Below are 21,376 nucleotides of genomic sequence, written 5' to 3'. Positions count from 1 at the left end.
ATCCAGGCCCAGAGACAGGAGGTCCTGGGTTTAAATCTGGCTTCAGACACTTCCTAGCTGTGTGACCCTGGGCAAGTCACTTAACCCCCAATGCCTAGCCCTTACCACTTTTCTGCCTTAGAACCAATACAGAGTATTGATTCTAATTGATTCTAAGCTGGAAGGTAAGGGATTTAAAATATGAATCAATATTAAGTATTTGCTCCAAGGCAAAAGAGTGGCAAGGCCTAGGCAATTGGAGAGTTGCCTTGGGTCATACAGCTGGTAAGTGTCTGAGGCCAGAACTGAAAGGAGGACCTCTCATCTCCAGGCCTGGCTCTCCATCCACTGAGTCACCTACCTACCTACTCTGGGCAGTTTTCTAAGAATAGAAGGTGTAGAGAAATTGTTGATCAGCTTTGGGAGGATGTGTTTCCATGCTGGGGATGCTACATAACTGGTTCAAACCATTTATACAAAAGCAGCATTTATTATGGATATGGTGAACCTGTCTTCATGTTGTCCAATATGGGGACTAAGGTTCCCAAGAGAGTGTCCTGGCTGAGTCTGCCTTCTTTAAAGAATGATTTCATTTTTGTCTTTGTACCTCTTGTACTTCTATACTTGTTTATTGATTTGGAAGCACTCAGTCCTCTTCACCTTCTTTTCCATGGTTAAAATTTATATGCCACATCCCCAGGCTTTTACGTGGAAACACTGCCCCATTTGAAGACACCTGGACCCTCACTGGAAGTCCAATCTATCCCTATCAAGTTACTTATCCCAAAGTTCCAAATTTTTGGTCTTGCTTGGTGTCCTGTTCTTTGCTTCCGGAAGTTTACAAAATACTTTTACTTTCTTAGTTGATGTTCAGGATGAGAGTGATATTTAATTAATCAGGAATCTAAATATTTCATCCTAAACATTCTATTGTAGAGCTGGACCTAGGATACCCTCATTTGTCTGCAACAAAGCCCTATAATTATATATTGATTTCAAGAAAATACAATAATGTAATTCTTTAAGTTTTTTTCAGATGTATGAAAATTTGATTCATGCTAATGTATTCAATGGAGAGAGCTCCAGGTGTTTTGGCACAGGTCTTCTGAGAAACAGTGCTGCCCAGTGGGAAGGATGTTGGAGCTTAATCTAGAAAACCTGGGTTCAAATTCCAGCTGTGTTATTTAACTATTTATGTGACTGTGGTCAAATCACTTACCCTCTTGGGCCTCAGTTTCCTCATTCTGAAATGAGAAAATTGCTCTAATTATTCTCTTAGGTTCTTCTCCACACTAAATCTATAATCCTATGTATAAAACCTTCATTCTCAGGGATGAATTGAAGGGTGGGAATCTCATGTATGATGGCAGAAAAGTCTAGTAGTAACCCTCAAATGACACCACCATCTACTGCTGCCCAATTATTGGATTGGTTTTAGTTGAAGTAAAACCCTCTGTCTGGGGTTTGGGGAAAGGAGAAAGTCTGGAGCATGAGTCACATTCCCCCTCTTCCTGTTAGATTGTGAGATCCTCAAGAGTAGACACTATCTTCTGCTTTTCTGTATCCACATTGCTTAACAGTGCCCAGCATACAGTAGGCACTTAATAAATGTTTATTGACCGACTGCTGATATTTTGAATCCAAGTGCAGGTTTCTCTATCTCTTTTAAACTTGAAATCCTTTCAGAACTGAGAGGCATCCTTGGTGTGTTGATAATAAACTAACCTCATCCAATACCAACATATCTAACAAACATTTATTAAGGGCTTATCATGAACCAGGCACTGGACTAAGTATTGGGGATATAATTAACAAAAAGAAAGAAATTTTCTATCCTCAAGGAGCTTATAATATAAATGGGGAAATAACACACTAAAGGATGCAGGAAAAGTGGGGCTAGAGGGAAGGAACAGGGTTAGGAATGGGGCACCTTGTTCTCTGGAGCTGAATCTAGGCAGTGCAGCAAGTATAAAATGGAATGAATTGAGTCCAATTTCTGTCTTCTATAAAGGAGGGCATTAGGAGGAGTTTAGTACTCCAATCAGAAAGGAAAAGAAGCTTAGAGAGGTGGTTTTAGTCAGGGCTTGAGCAAGCAACACAGTGGTGAGTTTAGAAGTAATGAGTTTCTCTTGTGAAGAGCATCATGTTCCCTGAAGTTGAAATGAGGCAGGGCTGAAGATGCAAAGTGGAGTCAGACAGACTTGGAGTTCTGTCTTTTGACACCTACTGGGACAACTCAGAACCTCAGGCAACTCTGTAAGACCCGAAGCTAAAGATCAGGTGAAGACCTTCATTGGCCAATTGGATTTCTTACCTAAATCTCCCTAAACCCAAAGCATTCACAGATGTGGTTAAAAAAATGTATGGCTCTGCTATTCTAGTAGGAAGTCCAACAATGCTGGAAGAAGCTGGATACTTCTGTTTCTTTTCTCTCTTCCTCTCACAAGAAAGTGGTCCAAGACAGCTTCCTCAGAATATAAGAATACAAAGTATGAGTTGCCATCTTGAATATGTGAGGGTAGAATCTACAAAATCCTCAGAAGGCTATTTAATGTGTTCTTTGCCTCTAAATTAAAGGATTGAGACTTTCTAGGGAGAAGGCAGCCCCAGATGAGGCAGTGCCTTGGGGTGGTTATGGCCAAGAAGAAGTATGTGTGAATGCTCTCATTAGGCTGACAATGCACAAAAGTGGATGGAAGAAAATAGAGCTATCTTTTAAATTACAGAAGGGCATAGGGACTGGACCTGTGATTTCACTGTTACAGGGAACTCTAGGTTGAGGAAACTTCATCTAACAACACAAGTGTAAGTAACTCTTATCTCCTCTGCAATTTATAGTCTGAGGAAGTTGTCTGGAGCAGAAGTGTCCAACAGATGGTCTGAAGGGGCAACATTCCTTGAGCCCAACCAAATGAAAATGAATTTGTGAAATATTTAACAATTAAAATACAATAGAACATAGATAATATTAATCTGTGGTTTTCTAAGTCTATACTCTGCAAGGATCTTTGAGTATGATTTAGTGGTTATTATTTCTTTCTGAGTTTGACACCGTTGGCCTCGAGCACTAAGATGTTAAGTGACTTGCACAGGGTCTCCTAGCAAACCAGAGATTTGACCCCAGAAGTCCCTGATTTAGAGGCTAATTCCATAAAGCTGCCTCTCAAGTTAGAAAGGAGAGCCCAACTGTGGAACTTCATAGTTTCTCTGGTGATACATGGCATTTTTGATTGTCAAACATGATCAATTAAAATGAGAAGAGTTATGATGTTTTATTTTCCAATTCATAGATGAAACCTCCTGATTCTTCTTCTTCTTTTTTTTTTTTACAGTTACTGTTACAATAATTGTGGAGATTATTCCTACCAATGAATTTAGTCCAGTTTTTAGGCCTGGAAGTTATTCCTTCTCTGTTCCAGAAACATCAGGAGGTAAGTTAGGGATTAATAAAAAGATCCCCCATTAATTATTGGGGATGTAGACACTAAGTGATAACTCTAGTCCAACTATCAATAATATGGAATTAGGGCTTGATCAATGATACATGTAAAACCCAGTGGAATTGTGCATTGGCTGAGGAGGGCTAGAGGGGTTTGGGGGAGAGGGAAAGAACATGAAATATGTAACTATGGGAAAATATTCAAAATAAAAACTTAAAAAAAAATAAAAAATAAAATAAAATAAAGATCCCCCATCAGCCTTCTCCAGTCCTTTCAACTGCTTTGGTACTCTTTGTTTGATTCCCTTCTTTGTTCCCTTGTCCTAGGATTAGGGTTAGAATCAGTGAATTTAGGGTTAGGGTGAGGTTATTAAACTTACCTGTGTTCACGTTTTATCTTGCAAGTAGAATGTAAGCCCCTTCAGGGTAGAGATGATATTGCTTTTTCTCTGTATGTCCAGGGCTTCGCTAAGTGTCTAGTACACAGTAGGCATTTGATGCTTGTAATTGAACTGAATTCCAGTCATAGTATTTTACATTTTACAAAATATTTTCATGTTTATTCTCATTATATTAAATTCAATTTAATAAACATTTATTAAGCACCTACTATGTGCCAGGCACTGTACTAATATTTGTGGGATACAGAAAGATGCAAAAATAGTCCCTGCCCTTAAAGAGCTTATTGTTGGAGCCTTATAGCACAATGCCTGGCACATAGTAGGCACTTAATAAATACTTTTTGACATTTCTTAAACAAAATGAATGAGTTCTAGAATCTGATTTTATCCTCATCTTTCCTATGTAGCTCTTGACAATTTTCTTAAATCTTTCTGTTCCATTTCTTTACCTGTAGCTAGGCAAAAACTCATTTGTACTCTTATTAAGCAATAATGTGGCTATTTGTTATTAAGTTATTAGTGTAGTACAGTGGTTGGAGAACTAGTCTTAGTATTAGTAAGGTCCGAGTTCAAATCTCACTTCTGACACATCTTGGCTATGTGATCCATAACCACTCGCTTAAACTTGAAGTGCTCTAGGTTGCTATCTTAGTGGTTAAACAGTACCAGTCTGACTTGGAAGACAGTTTCCTCACTAGGGAACTTCCTTTATCAATGAAATCAAAGATCTAATTAAAAAAAATAAAGTACCTACTGTAATGGGAAAAGGATAGAGATAAGGATAAGATTTAAGAGAAGGGTAAGGCTGTCTTTAAGGCACATGCTACAAACTCTAGTCTAGAGAGAGGATTTTAGCAAGGAGGAGGCAGAGGAGGAACAGTTTGGAAGGGACAACTGTTAGAGTGAGTGACTTCTTGTGGTAGTGAGGAACACTTCTGTGCTGAAGGGAGGAGGAAAGGTTGACTTGCTGGAGCTTGGCTACCTCAGCCTGTCTGTGGAGAAGGAAAAACCCTAAAATCATCTTGGTAGGTTCTCTGACTGGAGAACTGGTAGGTTAGCTTGAAGACCTGAAGACTCCTTCTTGTGAGGGATGTAGTTTGTGGTGGGTTGGATAGCTAGATCCTTTAGAGGCAGGGACACCTTGTTCTGATCCTCAGTCTCTACCTTCTCTTTGAATAAAAAGATATATTGATTTTATATAACATTGTCTCCAAGGTGTTTTGCCCGACTGGCTCAGTGAGAGAAAGTGATTCTTCTTTACTCACACTAACAGGGGGCTAGAATACCCAGAGACCACAGCTGGGTATTTAGAGAGTTCTCTAAGTGGAAACTATATCTATCCACTTGAGTTCTCCTGTTAGCCTTCTGGGTTATTAGTTAAGCCTTCTTAAAACACTACTATCTGCAGAATACCTAACCAAGGACTAGATCAGAATGGGATAATACAAAAATCTTGACTTTAGAGTCAGAAAATGGAAAACCAAATACTGGTTCTGTTGCTTACACCCTATGAAACCTTGATTTAGTCAAATAGCAAACTAAACAATCCCAGATTATTGGGTTTTTATAGTTGTTATATTCAATTTCTTTAAAAGAAAAGTAATTTTCTTTATTTTTCTGTTGGGTTATTTGTAATTTTGCTATTGTCAGTATCTGCCTCTTCTAGATTTCTAATTTATGTTTTCTAGTCTGTGTTCTATAGTCTCTTCCAAAGGATTCACGGACTCTGAGTGAAGTTCATGGATATGCTTTTCACATTCATTTGACCTTTACCAAATTCTTACAACAAAATGAGTGATGTCTAGTGAACAAAGAGTCAAATTATTCAGATACTAGTCCTCCTTCTTCATTGGTGGTTCTTAACTTTTTTGGGTCAGAGGTGACCCATTGGCAGTCTAGTGAAACCCAGGGGCTGTTTTGCAGAATAATATCTTAAAATATTATTTAAAACATTTTAAACTAAAATGTCATGGCAAAAGAAATCAATTATATTGAACTATAGTTATTAAAATATTAAGAAACAAGCTATGAACCTTTGTCTTATTTCCATCTCAATATGTGGTTTTCGACAAGTTATAATTTTATCTCCACTCCTTTCTCTTTCCTTGTTTACTTAATTCTTGACCATGTTTCATACAAGTTCATTATGCATGTGACATTTGGAAAAGCAAGACATTATCATATATAGGTTTTTTTTAAATGCAGGCACATTGATATCAGTGAAGTGATGCTTCAGAGCACTCATAATCATAGTAACCTATAGTCCTAGGACTCAATTCTAGTTTCTTACAAAGATAGAAGTGATTGGAAAATACAGATAATTGTCTAAGAAGTGGAGGTGGGAGGGATAAAAATGCTCTTGAACAAACTACACCCAGGACAAACTTGCAGACTTTGGAGGTGTTTCATAAATGCATTAACATGGAAAATGTTCTCCTCTCATATGACTCTGATTAGAACAGAAAGCTTGAGTGGAAAGCTGATGACTACAAGAGGTTTTTAGGGGGGATGAAATTATGAGAATCTAAAATATTTAAAGTAATTTTCTCTGATGATATGTGATACCCACCTGAATCTCTCATTGATGGAAAGCTTCTGGGAAAGAAAAAATACAGAGGGAAAAAGTTCCTTCATCAGAAATTATTTAAAAGGAGGTAAATGAGAATCAAATCATGCTGGGCTATAAGTCTTATGGGAAAACAGGTTTCATTTACAATAGTTTTTGATGAAGAAACTTGGCAGCCTTACAGAGGGTTTCATAATCACTCTATTTTAAACTTTAGCTGGGGATGCTCAAGATAGCTCTTAGTTTTTATTGAAAGGTTAATTTAACACCTACAGAAGAATATAAGCTTTCCAGTATATTTAACTAAGTGTTGAATGTGAAAAAGACATAATCTCTGCCCAGGACTGCATGAGGCAGATTGGAATTTTAACCTTTTTTCCTTTGGGTATATTTATATAAGGCATGCCACATTGGAGACACTTTTTAAAAACATCTTTCAGCCAACCAAGAGGTTGGAATTTTAGTGTTTGTGGCTTGCAGCTTTGGACAATTTATTGTTCATGAATAGGGTCTTCTTTTGAGGTATTCATTTTGTTCACCAAAACCCTGATTACTAAAGGCTTCTCCTCTTAAGCTGGCTTCCACTGACTCTGAATATAAATTATATGCGCAATTTATGTAGATTTAGTCAGTCAACAAACATTTGTTAAGCATTTACTATGTTTAAAATGCTGTGCCAAGAGCTGAATGCAAAAAGGGCAAAACCAGTGTTTTTCAAGGAACTTACATTCTATTGGGGGAGTAACATATTTGTAAATAAGCATATACATGATCCAGGCAGCTAGTCAGGAAGACCTGATTTCAAATGTGGCCTCACACACCTATTAGCTGTGAGATCCTGGGTAAGTCACTTAACTCTGTTGGCCTCAGTTTCCTCTTCTGAAAAATGAGCTGGAGGAAAAAAAATGACAAACCACACCAGCAGTTATGGCAAAAAGGATTCCAAAGAATCAGACATGACTGAAGTGATTGAGTAAAATCATGGTAAAATGGAAGGAGTGCCAGATTTAGAGTCAGCAGCCCTTGATTTAAATCCCTATCTATTGTTATTTAATATCTTCCACGAAAACTCCAAATGGGATTGTGAAGAATTGGGTCCCACTGAAATGACTAGACAGCATCAAGAACAATGTATATGATATGTCCAGAATAGATAGACATTACTTAGAGGAAAGGCTTTAGCAGATGGGAAAACTGGGAAAGCTTCTGCCAAGGCAAGCATTTGAGCTGAGTGTTGAAGAAATTCAGAGATTTTAAGAGGTGGAGGTGAGGAGGCAGTGAATTCCATACATGGGGGACTATTGTTAGTGTTAAGGCACAGAGATAGGAAATACTGTGTTTTGGATGAGAAACAGCTGGCTGGAATATGGCTGGATTTTTGCATAAATAAATGGGTAGAAAGTACATAAAAAGATGAGAGAGGAAGGAAGAGATGAGGTTATGAAGTAACCCCCAAAAGAACTTTATATCTGATATTAGAAGTTATAGGAAGCCATTAGAATTCTTTAGGTAGGGAATGACATGGTCAGATCTATGCTTCAGAAAAATCATTTTCTCAGATGAATGGTGGATATATCATCAGAATGGTGAGTGACTCGAGGCAGAGAAATCAATTACGAGGATATCACACTAGATCAGGCAAGAGCTAATAAAGTCTTGAATCAGAGTGGTCTCTCTATGGGGAAAGAAAGAGATGGAAAGTGAAAGTATAGTGTCATGAAGGCAGAAATGACAAGATTTGGCAATGGCCTGGATATATGGTGTGAGTGAAAATGGGAAGCTGAGAATGACACTGAAGTTTTGACCTTTGGTTGCTGGGAGGATAATAGTGCCCTTAATAGTAAGAGGAATATTTGGAAGAGGGATCAATTTTTGGGGAAAGATCATAAAAGATCATGCTTTGGACATATTAAGTTTGGGATGCCTTTAAGGGATATCCAGTTCTAGGCTCCTAGAGCATAGGGGCTATTCTTGCATTTTCCCTGCATGCCTAGGATTTAGTTAATCCCTAGCAGATAGTGAGCACTTAGTAAAGGGTTGTTAAATTGATTGATTGATGATAGTCTATTGGGAACCATGGAGCAGGTAATAGGACTCTCCTGAAGAAAGTGGAGGGCATGGAGATGGCCCATAAAATGAATCAAACTATTGAACAGCAGTTCCCTGCTCTTGAAAATCATTGCCTTTCTGCTATAAGAAATAATGAACAGATTAATAAAAAAAACAAGCTTTTCTTGGAAAGAATCACATGAGATAATGAAGAGTGAAATGAGTAGAACCAACTACAGATTTAATATTTGAAGGATAATTTGTGAATGTTCAGTACCAGAGAATGAACTGATGCATGCAAATTATGGAAGACATAATCTATATATTTCCAGATGATGTCTTTCATGGCATAGGGAAAGGAGGGGAGTGACTGAATAAAAAAATGAATAAAATTAAAAAAAAAAGAAAATCATTGACTTTCTCTTCAAATGACTCATTTATTTTTTTTTTAAATACTGGCACTAGAATGGCCATTTATTCATCTGGGAGCAAAAGCAGTTGAGCAGGGGGAGGTCTGGAGTGGAAAATAGAGATAATGGTTATATAAAAGATTGCCTAGGCTGAGGTATAGTTTTGCTGGGAGAAGGCGAAGCCTTTATGGCTGTTATGGGGGGAAGGCAGGCCCTTGCAGAGTAATACCAAAGTAATAGGACTTTGTGGCTGGCAGACTAGGGCTAGGGCAGAAAGAAAGGCCATCATTAGTGACCGTCTGGCAGAGGATTGTGAGGTGATTGTGGTTATTGGATCACTAGAAGGAATCATGTTACCACTGACTGGAAAAATACCCTCTTGAGGTTGGCACTCCAGAGAAAAATCTTAGTCATGGTTATGCCTGGTACTGGTTGTTATAATGAGGTGATATTTCACAGCACATAGAGCAAAACAGCTCATCTCCTAAAGTTAATCATCCATAGACCAATGGGGTGTAATATTCAGAAGTTATAATGACACTAGCACAAATTCACTTTTATTCAGTTTTTTCAATTTTATCAAACGTCTCTTTCTTGAGAAAGTCTCAGAGGTCTACATTCTTATTCTTGACCCACATTATTATAGCTATGTTGTGGTAAAGAGAAACAAGCTCTTATTTTATTTTTAGTTATGTAAAGTTAGTGTTTCTGAAGACATCTCATTCTTTAAAATTGTCTTTTTGTTCAAGACTCGGGTCCAAATATAGGAGAACATTGCTACTATTCACTATTAACCTCACCCCCAGAAATCTCACCTTCTGTCTTAGAATCAATACTACCTTCTGGTTCCAGGGCAGAAGAGTGGTAAAGAGTAGGCAATGGGAGTTAAGTGACTTGTCCAAGGTCACACAGCTAGGAAGTATCTGAGGCCAGATTTGAACCTAGGACCTCCCATTTCTAGACCTGGCTCTCAATCCACTGAGCCACCTAGCTGCCACCCCCTTTCCCCCCTACTATTTGCTACTAAAGAAATATCTAGCTTCTAGAGCAATGACACAATTGATGGAAATGAATGCCTTTTAAAATTAAAATGACTTGTAATGATGTGTTAATTTGTAGCCTTTTATGAAGTTGGAAGAGTGACTGCTTTTGATGAAGACAATCCACCAAACTGTGTGAGGTACAAAATAATCAGAGGAGACACCCAGATTATTAGAAAATTCTGGATTCATCCGCTAACTGGAATGATAGAACTGACCACCCAGCCAGACTATGAATCTGTGAAGCAGTATAACCTCACCATAGAAGCTGTGGATTGTGACCAAGCTCATCCACGGACAGCTGTTACCACAGTAAGTAAAGGAGACATGAAACTTCCCTAAGTGTTATGAATACTGAGATGAAAAACAAAAAGGGGTGCCTGCCCACAAGGAGTTTACATTTTTTTTTTAGAAAAATTTTCCATGGTTACATGATTCATGTTCTTACTTTCCCCTTCACCACCACCCCCATAACCGATGCGCATTTCCACTGGTTTTAACATGTGTCATTGATCAAGACCTATTTCTATATCATTGATAATTGCTCTAGGGTGATCATTAAGAGTCTACATCCCAAATCATGTCTGCATCAACCCATGTGTTCAAGCAGTTGTTTTTCTTCTGTGTTTCCTCTCCTGCAGTCCTTCCTCTGAATGTGGGTAGCATCTTTTCCATAAATCCCTCAGAATTGTCCTGAGTCATTGCATTGCTGCTAGTTCAGAAGTCCATTACATTTGATTTTACCATAGTGTATCCATCTCTGTGTACAATGTTCTCCTAGTTCTGCTCCTTTCACTCTGCATCAATTCCTGGAGGTCTTTCCAGTTCACATGGAATTCCTCCAGTTTATTATTCCTTTGAGCACAATAGTATTCCATCACCAGCATATACCACAATTTGTTCAGCCATTCTGCAACTGATGGGCAAACCCTCGTTTTCTAGTTTTTTGCCACCACAAAAAGCATGGCTATAAATATTTTTGTACAAGTCTTTTTATCTATGATCTCTTTGGGGTACAAACCCAGCAATGGTATGGCTGGATCAAAAGGCAGGCAGTTTTTTAGTGCTCTTTGGGCATAGTTCCAAATTGCCATCCAGAATGGTTGGAACAGTCCATAACTCCACCAGCAATGCATTAATGTCCCAATTTTGCCACATGCCCTCCAAAATTCATTACTCTTCCCTGCTAGGTGTGAGGTGGTACCTCAGAGCTGTTTTGATTTGCATTTCTCTAATTATTAGAGTTTACATTTTAATGAGGGATAAAATATTTGGTTAGAGTAGAATATAAACTCATCCAGGGCAAGGATTGTTTCATCTTTTTTTTTTTTTCAATTTTGGCATCCTTAGTTTGGTATAAAGCACTGTGTTTTTGAAAATTGTGGGAAACCTTAGTATTTATTGAGCTGAATCAAATAAAAATAAGATTATTTGAGGAAGAAGAGAGCACTGACAAATCAGGGAGCAGAAGAAGGCTTTCTGCAGACGACAGCATCTGGATACTGACTAATGTACTGGTAAGAGTACTGGCTTTGGAATCAGAGGATCTGGATTCCAGTACAGAGGTGGAATATAATAACAGTGAAACACTGGGAAGTCACTCTCTTCCATGAACCTTAGTTTCCCCATCTGTGAAGCAGAGAAAACAATACCTGACATAACTCTGACAGTTTTAGTGAAAAACTTCTTAAACCTTGAAGTACCATAGAAATGAATGTGATTTATCAGTATAGTTAACCTAGCTTGACAACTAACTAGAAGAGAACCAAATAGTTAAGTTCTTCATAATTCAGTATATTTTAGAAGAACTTTGACTGAACTTCCTCTGATCTCTGCCCCTTAAAAACTCTGAAGTCACTGAAATGCAATTAAAAGGAACAGAGTAAGAGTATTTAGTACACTACCAGCTTCAACTACCATCTCCATAAAATGACACCCAAATCTATATGTCCAATCTTCATCTTTCTTCTGAACCCAGAGCCATATATTCAGCTTTCCATATTGATACCCATATGTATCATAGGAAAGTAATATTCCACAAGTCCAAAACAGAATTCATCATTTTTCCCTGCAAACAATCTTGCATTCTAATTTCCCCATTTCAGTCAAGGATGTCAATTTTCTTCCATTCATCTAGGTTCACAACATAGGAGACACAATCAATGCTGCCCTCAGGTCAGGTCCTGTTAGTTCCACCTACTTAGTATTTCTTATATCTATACCCTTCTCTCTATTCTCATCAAGACTTCTTTAGTTCATGCCCTCATCATTTCTCACCTTTGTCCTTTTTTTCCCATTAGAATATAAGCTCCCTGAGGTCAAGGACTGTCTTTCTTTTTGCTTATATTTTTGTATTCCCAGTGCTTAGCACAATGCCTGACATATAGTAACTGCTTAACAGATCCTTCCATCCTTCCTTCCTTCCTCCCTCCCTCCCTTCCTTCCTTCCTTTCTTCCTTTCTTCCCTCCCTCCCTCCTTCCTTCCTTTGTTTCTTTGTTCCTTCATTCCTTCGTTCCTTCCTTACTTTCCTCCTTCCCTTCCTCCCTATCATATCTCTATAGTCAATCCTCCACACAGCTTCTAAATTGGTATACTTAGTCAAGAATATCAGGAAGTCTGACCACATTATTCCTCTTTTCATCCCTTTTCCTTCAAAATACAAGTTTCTGTTTTTCTTTTAAAGTTCTTCATAATTTGGCTCTATCATGAACCAAATTCATGGTAAATGCTATTTGTTGATCTACGTATCTATGATAAATGATAAATTGCTCTCCCTCACACACTCAGTGTCCCTGAATGTGAGACTACATTTCCTGCCAATATGCCAATATTTAATGACTATCACTCTTGCCTATGAATACTTTACCTCCTCACTTCTACCTCTTGGAAAATCTACTTAACTTCACAGCTCAGTTCAAAAGGTATCTCCTTAAATAAATCTTTCCTGATGATCACATTTGTTACTCCTTCTTTCCCAAATAGCTGTATATCAGCTTATATGTATCCTATCTGACTTGCCTGTGGACATATGCCCTTAGTAGAAGGCAAACTCCCTGAGGACAGGTACTATCTCTTTTTTATATTTGTATCTCTTGTATCTAGTACAGTGCATAGCTTGTAGTAGGTGCTTAATAGATGTTTGTTGAATTGAATTAAAAACTTCAAGCAAGAAACCAAGGCAACATATTTTACAGGAAGAACTTTGATTTGATAATTCCCCCAGTAATTTGTCTGTCATTAAAATTACAGAAAATAAACACACCTCTAGAGTATACTTGCTGATATAATCAAAACAAGCCTTTCCTTTGTGAATATTGGAGAGAAAGTCATTATTTATCCAGGAGGTAGGCAGATAACCTTTCTAGGCTGACTTGTGTTCGATCACTGACATTTTATAATTCTTGATATTTTGATTTTTCCATGCAAATTACTACAGTTTCATGATATTTTAATTAAGAAAGTATGTGAACAGCTTCTAATTATGGCCATAACCCATTCTGAGGTGGTAACTGCTACCACTAGCATGTGTACTTGACCCTCTTCCTTGGAGGTAATCAGATAAGTTCAATAAAGGGAAGAAATGAAAATATCTGCTTGTTATTAAGCATGGATATTTAAAGGGCTTGAGAATCATGACTTTTTTGGTGTGGCAGGGAATTTCCTTCAGTTTTTTTCCCAATAATTTTCTATTACTATAAGGCTACTAAGTGGTTTTGAGGTTAGCATGCTGAATGTGGAATCAGGAAGACCTGAATTTTGATCCTGTCTTAAATATCTACAAGCTGTGTGCCCCTAGGAAAGTCACTTAATGAATTTCAACCTCAGTTCCTAATAAAATGAGGATAAGAATAACACTTAGCTCACTGGGTTGTTATAAAGAACAAATGAGGGGGCAGCTGGGTAGCTCAGTGGAATAAGAGCCAGGCCTAGAGACGGGAGGTCCTAGGTTCAAATGTGGCCTCAGACACTTCCCAGCTGTGTGACCCTGGACAAGTCACTTGACCCCCATTGCCTACCCTTACCACTCTTCTGCCTTGGAGCCAATACACAGTATTGACTCCAAGATGGAAGAGATAAAGGTTAAAAAAAAAAGAACAAATGAGATAGTATACATAAAAGTGCTTGGTAAACCTTGAAATGCTACATAATATTATCTAATATTACTAACATAGACTGCTGGGTCCCTTACACAATTTTTAATGAGTCTCGTGTCCCTTCTCCTTGATGTCCAAGGCAAAGTAGACCAGTGAGTAACAAAGAAGCTGCCTGTATGATTGACAGAGAGAAACCAAATCCCATGGTGTATATCTTGCATCAAAATCCTCAGATTTTTTTCTTTTTCAAATAAGAATCCCAGACAATAACCATCTACCCACATGTTTATTTCTAGTTTTGTGTATAAATAGCCATATGATGTGGACATGAAGTTTCTGTCTTTTGGATTGCTGACAGGTTACAATTGACATCAAGGATGAGAATGATGAAGCACCTGTCTGCAAACCATCTAAATATAAGGCAGTCATTTTTGACAGTGTTGCTGCTGGAACAAACGTCAACAGCTTCAAGTTAAACTGCCATGACAGAGACTCACGCGATACTGAAATGCGCTTTGAGATAGTTTCTGGTAGGGGATTTTAGCATGAATTTTTAAAAAAATGAAGCTACATCAAGCTGGCTACAAATATAACCACATTGTTGTAAATGATTACATTACTTTAATTAACTGGGTCTAATTTGGTAAATACAATATGATTGAATTTTCTCAAAAACCTTTAGCACCTTTCAAATATGTTTCCAGCAGAATTACTTTTATCATCAAGTGATGTTCACAAATGCTTTGCTTAGAAACCTAATCTCAGCAGAAAAGCAGGAGAGTTCTTTTGTAAGGTTCTAAATGAGCTGTCCATGGTGCTACCTTTAAAATACCATCCTGTCCATGTATAAAGTGATCCTAGGCACTCAGGATCAATATGACTGATGCCTTGATTTATTTTCCTGCATGGACATTTGAAAGAAACTATCCCTGTAATCTTAATCCCATTGTCATATAGTGTACTTGTAAGAGGACTCATGAAGGTTGGGGGAACAGTCTCTGATCATGGAACATGATGAAATTGGTTACATATGGAGGAAACCCATATGCATGATGTTCTAACTAGCTGAACCAACTAGCCATCTAGATCTCAAATCTGGTTCTTGTAGGACTAAAATAAGAGAGATTAATGTTTGGGAATAAGAAGTTACAGTATTCTTATAGTGTACACAGTATAGACCCCCAGTATTGCATTCATTCATTCTTATGTGCCACATTTTAGGAAGAATTTTGACAAGCTAAAAAGCATTCAGTGGAGGGTGACCATGATAAATTGAGTTCATATGGAGGGACAGGTGGGTAGCTCAGTGGATTGAGAGAGCCAGGTCTAGAGATGGGAGGTCCTAGGTTCAAATTTGACCTCAGACACTTCCCAGCTGTGTGACCCTGGGCAAGTCACTTGACCCCCATTGCCTACCCTTACCACTCTTCTACCTTTGGCTCCAAGACGGAAGGTAAGGGTTTTAAAAAAATAGACTGAGTTCATTTCATGTGAAGATTACTCAAAGGAGCTGAGTATTTTTAATTTGAAAAAAATAAGACTTAAGTGAGGAAGGGGGCATGATGGCTATCTTCAGGTATTCAAAGGGAAGGACTGCCATACAGAAGAGTCTTTAGACTTATTTTACTTGGTTCCAGAAGGCAGGCCTGGAAGAAATAGTTGGAAGTGTAGACTTGATGTAAAGAAAAAAACTTTCTAATAATTATACCTGCCTCAAAATATGTTGGGTTGGTTCAGGTGGTAGTAGGTTCTCCCTCACTGGGGGTTTTCAAACAAGGCCAGGGTTATCACTTACTAGCTCTGTTTTCAGGGGATACCCTTGTTTAGTTATAGATTAGACTAGGTGGCTTTCTGAAATCTTTCCATTACAGAGATTATGTGATTCTATGAAGTCACATGTATTTCTAGGAAATGAGAGGGTAAGAGAGTAATTTTGCATGCTACTTGGATAATCATTTTTTAAATGTGTTTTCTTTTTTTTAAAGGAAATGAGAATCAATATTTTGGATTTGATCCTACCCGGGGCTCAAATACTCCAAAGCTAATTGTGAAAAATCCTTTTAACAAGTCTAGAATTGGAGCAGAATTTTACCAGTATTATCGCCTTGTGGTCCACATTATTGATGACAACTTGCAACATAGTCAAGCTGTGTATCCCAGAACAGGGACTGTGATTATAGATATTTATGTGATACAGCAAAATACACCAGCTCCTCCAGTCACCAGTTTTGAAGTAAAAAACTTTAGAATTTAATTTTCTTGGCCTGAAAGGGTCTGCTGCAGAGAAATTCACATTCATTCAATCAAAATTTATTAAGTAGCTACTACATGCACCACACATAACTAGGCACTGTGGGAGGATATCTTTGTTCTTGTAAAGACGTGGCCCCTCTTCTTGCCAAGGCAACCCTCTCTAATGCACAAATAATCTCCTTCCATTCCATCTTCTTCAGCAGATTGTTTTCTATCATCCCTTTTTTTCAGTATCTTTAATTGCTGTCTACTGGTTACATCCCTACTGTTTGGAAGCATATCTGAGTCCTCTAAACTGCTATCTCTTTGAGACAACTGTCTATAATCAATGCCTACCCCATCTTTCTGTAGTTTGTCTTCCAAGGCAGCTAGGTGGCACAGCGAATACAGTAAAAGGCCTGGAATCAGGAAGACTCATCTTCCTGAGTTCAAGTCTGGTCTCAGACACTTAGTAGCTGTGTGATCTTGGGAAAGTCAATTAACCTCATTTACCTCAGTTTCCTTATTTATAAAATAAGCTAGAGAAAGACAAGGCAAATCACTTCATTATCTCTGCCAAGAAAACCATAATTGGAATCACAAAGAATTAGACATGTCTGAAAATGACTGAACAACATTTGTCTTCTGACTACATTATTTAGCAGTAACTGCCCTTTCCAGAATTACAAATTATTTAATCTAATCCTTACTCTTTTTGATTTCTCTTTAGTATTTTACACTGTCTATCACTCTCTTCCAGACATTAATCTCTCTCTTTGTTATCACCTTGCTTTCTCCTGGTTTTCCTCCTTCTTATCTGACCAATCCTTCTCAGTCTTCTTTGTTGGATCTTCATCCAGGTTAAGTCCCCTAACTGTTGGTTTTCCTTAGGGTTCTGTCTGAGCTCTTTTATATGTATATATAATCTCATCTCTCATGTGTTAAATTATCATGTATATATATATATTTATATATATATGCTGATGATTCTTGGATCTATTTCACCATTCTTAACCTTTAATCTCCCATTTTCCAGCTGCCTATTGGACATCTCAAACTGGATGCCTGGTGGACATTCTAACCTGAACGCATCTCACACAATATTCCTGGCCTTTTCTTCAAAACTTTGCCCTCTATCTGCCTCACTTCTTAATGTTGAGATCAGCATAATCCTCCCAGTCATCCAGGCTCACAACCTAGCTATCTTTTTTTGACTCTTCCTCCTACCTTTTTAGACTTCTTATACCTCACCTCTAACATACTCTGATGTCCAAATGAGGATTGGTTAAAAGACTCAAGGATATTTAACTCATATGAGAAAAAAATCCAGTGGGGATATGATAGTCACCTTCAAATATTTGAAGGGATGTAATATGGAAGATAGGTTAGACTTATGCTATTTCTAGATATGATCTACTTAGAGAGTAGAAACAGGAACAATGAGTGGAAGTAGAAAAGAGGGAAATTTATTTTTGTTGTGAGAAAACTTCCTAAGATTGCAGTAAGAATTATCCAAATCTAGAATGGGCTGGTTGGGGAAGTTGCGAATCTTCACTTTGGAAGTGCACAGGCAAATGCTAGGTGACCACATTTCAGGTTTGTTGTAGTGAGGATTACTTTTTATGCATGGGTTTGATAACATGATTGCTGAATTTCTTTTCAACTATGAAATTCTGTTATTCTGTGATATAGATGTTCTTTATATATCATAAATTATTATGACATTTGCATATATATAGAACACTTATATGTAAGAAAATGCTATCTGAAAGCATTGTCTAATGCTCTGTGTTCTCTGCTTTGTCATTTATCAGCAAAAGAAAGGTGTGACTGTTGTGTACACATCTATAAACTCGTACAGTCCCAATGACTGGTACATCCCTTTCATCTTCACATTGATGGTGGTTTTCTTGACTGGGTTGCTTTCCTGGACATGCTACCTGCTTTTGAAATACACCAGAATTACAGCCTGGTGTCAAAAACTGACCAATAACCTTTCAAAGCCAAAAAGAAAGTACGTGAGTTTTCATTTAACTTATAAAGGAATAATTGTCTTTAAAGAAGGCATTTCCATGTTGGCTTGTTGGCCTCAGAGAAAGGGAGACTCTGAAGGTTGTGGAGAGCTTGAGGGCTCCTTTTGAGCACAGTAAACTTATACCCACAGTAAGTTATACTCATCCTTCATCTAGTTCTCAGTTTGCACATGAATCCTTGGGTCTAAATTTGTAAGAATAAGTGAGGTCAAGCAGAAGTGTCAGAGAATGTTTCATAGGTAGATGGAAAAGGTATAGCTAAATTACTTAGCAAAGAGGCTAGGAGATCTGATGGAAAGATGACTGTCCATGGAGGACATCTGGGCTTTAGTTCTGGCTCTATAAGTAAATCACTTTACCTTTCTAAGTCATGTATTTTTTCCCCTCATGTGTAAAATGGAGATAATAATTGTGCTATTTATTTTAAACCTTAATAGAAACCAAATTAAAAATTTTATTGATCTTTAGTGAAGTATTATATATATAAAAAGAAAGAACCTCTCTACGCAAATTCTCTTTAAGCATAATTAAAAAATTAAAACTCATCATTGTAAGAATTACATGGGAATAGAGGGATGAGAAAGTTCTCTGTAAGGTACTTTATAAATACAGAGCATTATAATTTTAAATTTTACTGAAAATAGATATTCCTGTATTTTTTTCTCTTGTGATTCACAGGCTTTAAATCTAGAGCTGGAATAAACCTCTGACACTATTTAGTCCAAATCTTTCATTTTATAGATTAGGAAACTGTGATCAAGGAAGATTAAGTGACTTGCCCAAGATCACACTGGTACTAAGCATCAGAGGGAAATTTTAAATGATCTTCTGACATGAGTCTATGCTCTGTCCACTTCTCCACACTGAATATTGATAACAATAATTTTATTGCACCTACAATGTGCCAGGCACTGTATTAAGTGATTTACAAATATCATCTCATTATTTTTTATGCCTTAGGGAATTCCAAGCTTTCCAAATATAAAATTAGAGAATACTTTTCATCAAACATATATGGCAGGGTATAGGCTACGATGCACTTGCTACTTAATGCTACTCTACCTAGACCAATAAGAAAATTTATGTATTGAGGGGTTCATCTGTTAGAAGACACAAAATTGACATCGACATTCTGATTCTTCTCCAAATATATTTTTCCCCATGGAAGGGAACCATACTCACTATTCATTGTCTGCTATATTAAAATGAATTTTGAATTTTACTGTGCCATAGTGTCATGAACCTGATATTTTCCCCAATTTTCTTTCATTTCAGAGGAAAGAAGTACATAGCTGGTAAGTTGCTAATTACTGATTATTCTACAGAAGTAGAAGTCTAGAAGTTGTCTAGAAGAGTGTCTAGAAGTCAATCATGAGATACCTACCTGGCTGATTTTCCTTTTCCAACAGGAAACAAAAATATCAATGATGACATGGTAACAGGAAATAGACATAAAAAAGTTGAAGTGCTAACTGTGAGTACCATTCTGGGAACCAAATCCCACCATAGAAGTAATGGCATTTCATTGCCCTATTCTTTTTTCATAATGATGGCTATTTAGTTATTTCTCTTCTTCCTCACATAATGTCAACAGAATCAGATAATTACAATTCAACCATGAAAACCACAAAGCTAAATCCAGGATTAAGTACCATCATGGAGAAAGCAATCTTTGCAGAATAGAAGGTTCTCTAACTTGGAATTTCAAGGGGGTGGGTGAAATTCTCGTGACATTTTGTACTAGGCTGAATAATTTATTAAGTTATCCACAAAGAAGCTCAGGTAGGCAAGTGATATGTCAATGAAATGAGGGAAGAGTTTTTATACCTGAGCTGTCTTTCTTCTTCTCTTGCTGTCTCTTCCTTTGCACTCTTTTTGCCCGCGACCCTCTAACTTTCCAAACCACTTACACCTGTTTTATCCTCACCCCCTTTAAAGTAATACTCCATATTCTAGAACCCTCTCATTCTTTCTCCTCATTAGAATCACCCATCCCACCTATTCTCTTAAGGCTTTAGTGTCTGGCTTGAAGTAATCTGATAAATAATCCATGTTAAAATGAGATTAGGTTAACCCCACAAAGGAAATGAAATTGTATTTTAAGAAAATGATTTGGAGAACATTAAGATTTTGGTGTTAGAAATGACTCAATTTAAATCAAGAAGCATTTATTAGATGGCTGCTCTATGCCATCTAATGCCAGGAAGCATGACATAGGGGATAGAGATCTGGCCTTGAAGCTAAAAAGACCTGGGTTTGAGTCCTAATAATTGAGACATATTTCCTGTGTGACTCTGAGCAAGGCAATTGATCTCGCAGTTTTCTAGACAATTCTCTATTTCTGTAAATTGCAGAGGAAGGTGGTATCCTGTATTAGTAGAGAGATGTACCTCACCTATGAGTTGTCTGTAATAATGAAGTCATGGATCTCTATCATAAGGTGCTGGGATACAATTCAAAAAACCCCCAAGCGCTAAATTCTACTAAAACTGGGTAATCTTGGTGACATATCACGGAGGCTCTCTTTTCTGCTCTGATTAGCCAGGAGTAGCCTTGGACTATATAGGAGAAGAAGAAGGAAAGGTATGGGATGAGGGGCTTACCTTCTAGAAGTGCTGAATTTGCAAAACTTCCTTCTCTCCCCAAATCCCCAAACTCACTCTATATCATGATAATTTATTTTATTTGTAATAATTTGTCCTTTTCTAAGGAAACAACTGTGTATGAGACAGTGTTTGATGGAGAAGCAATCGATCCAGGTACAGTGCATGCTTATGGCTTTTGGGAGTGGCAGATCCTCTTTCCTTAATGTATTCTATTAGTAAGAGATACTTGATATATCATGCTATACTCTACTCATTTGGGTACTTTGGTCAGTATCATTCAAGCAATTTTTTATGGAAAGATTTCTCTGGTAGAAATGGAAGCTAGGTGGCGGTCCTATTCTATCTTAAGAACCTAGAGGAGCCCCAGGGAGCAAGTAAGTTACTCCAAGAGCAACTAGGCTGCTTTTCTAGTCAACAGAGGTGGCAGCAATTCAGGGTATCCATGCATGGATGGCAATAATTGCCAGAGGATGTGAGACTGGCCAAAACCCTCTTATCTTTGGGGAGGGGCAGATGGGTACTCAGT

The 21,376-nt window shown here is 37.6% G+C and overlaps 1 protein-coding gene across 1 annotated transcript in view; it reads left to right on the top strand.

Annotated features, from left to right (window-relative positions):
- The window catches only part of LOC123246926 (cadherin-related family member 3-like), a 123,168-nt gene extending 102,115 nt beyond the window's left edge, over positions 1-21,053 (top strand). The window contains exons 12-19 of the mRNA XM_044675702.1: positions 3,312-3,410; positions 9,964-10,196; positions 14,338-14,509; positions 15,965-16,212; positions 18,026-18,225; positions 19,520-19,539; positions 19,654-19,718; positions 20,955-21,053. Of these exons, the coding sequence (XP_044531637.1) occupies positions 3,312-3,410; positions 9,964-10,196; positions 14,338-14,509; positions 15,965-16,212; positions 18,026-18,225; positions 19,520-19,539; positions 19,654-19,718; positions 20,955-21,053 (1,136 nt within the window). The remainder of the gene's footprint in view (positions 1-3,311; positions 3,411-9,963; positions 10,197-14,337; positions 14,510-15,964; positions 16,213-18,025; positions 18,226-19,519; positions 19,540-19,653; positions 19,719-20,954) is intronic.
- The last annotated feature ends 323 nt before the right edge of the window (positions 21,054-21,376 follow it).

The sequence above is a fragment of the Gracilinanus agilis genome, chromosome 1, assembly GCF_016433145.1.
Source record: "Gracilinanus agilis isolate LMUSP501 chromosome 1, AgileGrace, whole genome shotgun sequence".
Lineage (NCBI taxonomy): Eukaryota > Metazoa > Chordata > Mammalia > Didelphimorphia > Didelphidae > Gracilinanus > Gracilinanus agilis.
This window is presented reverse-complemented; position numbering and strand designations above follow the sequence as displayed.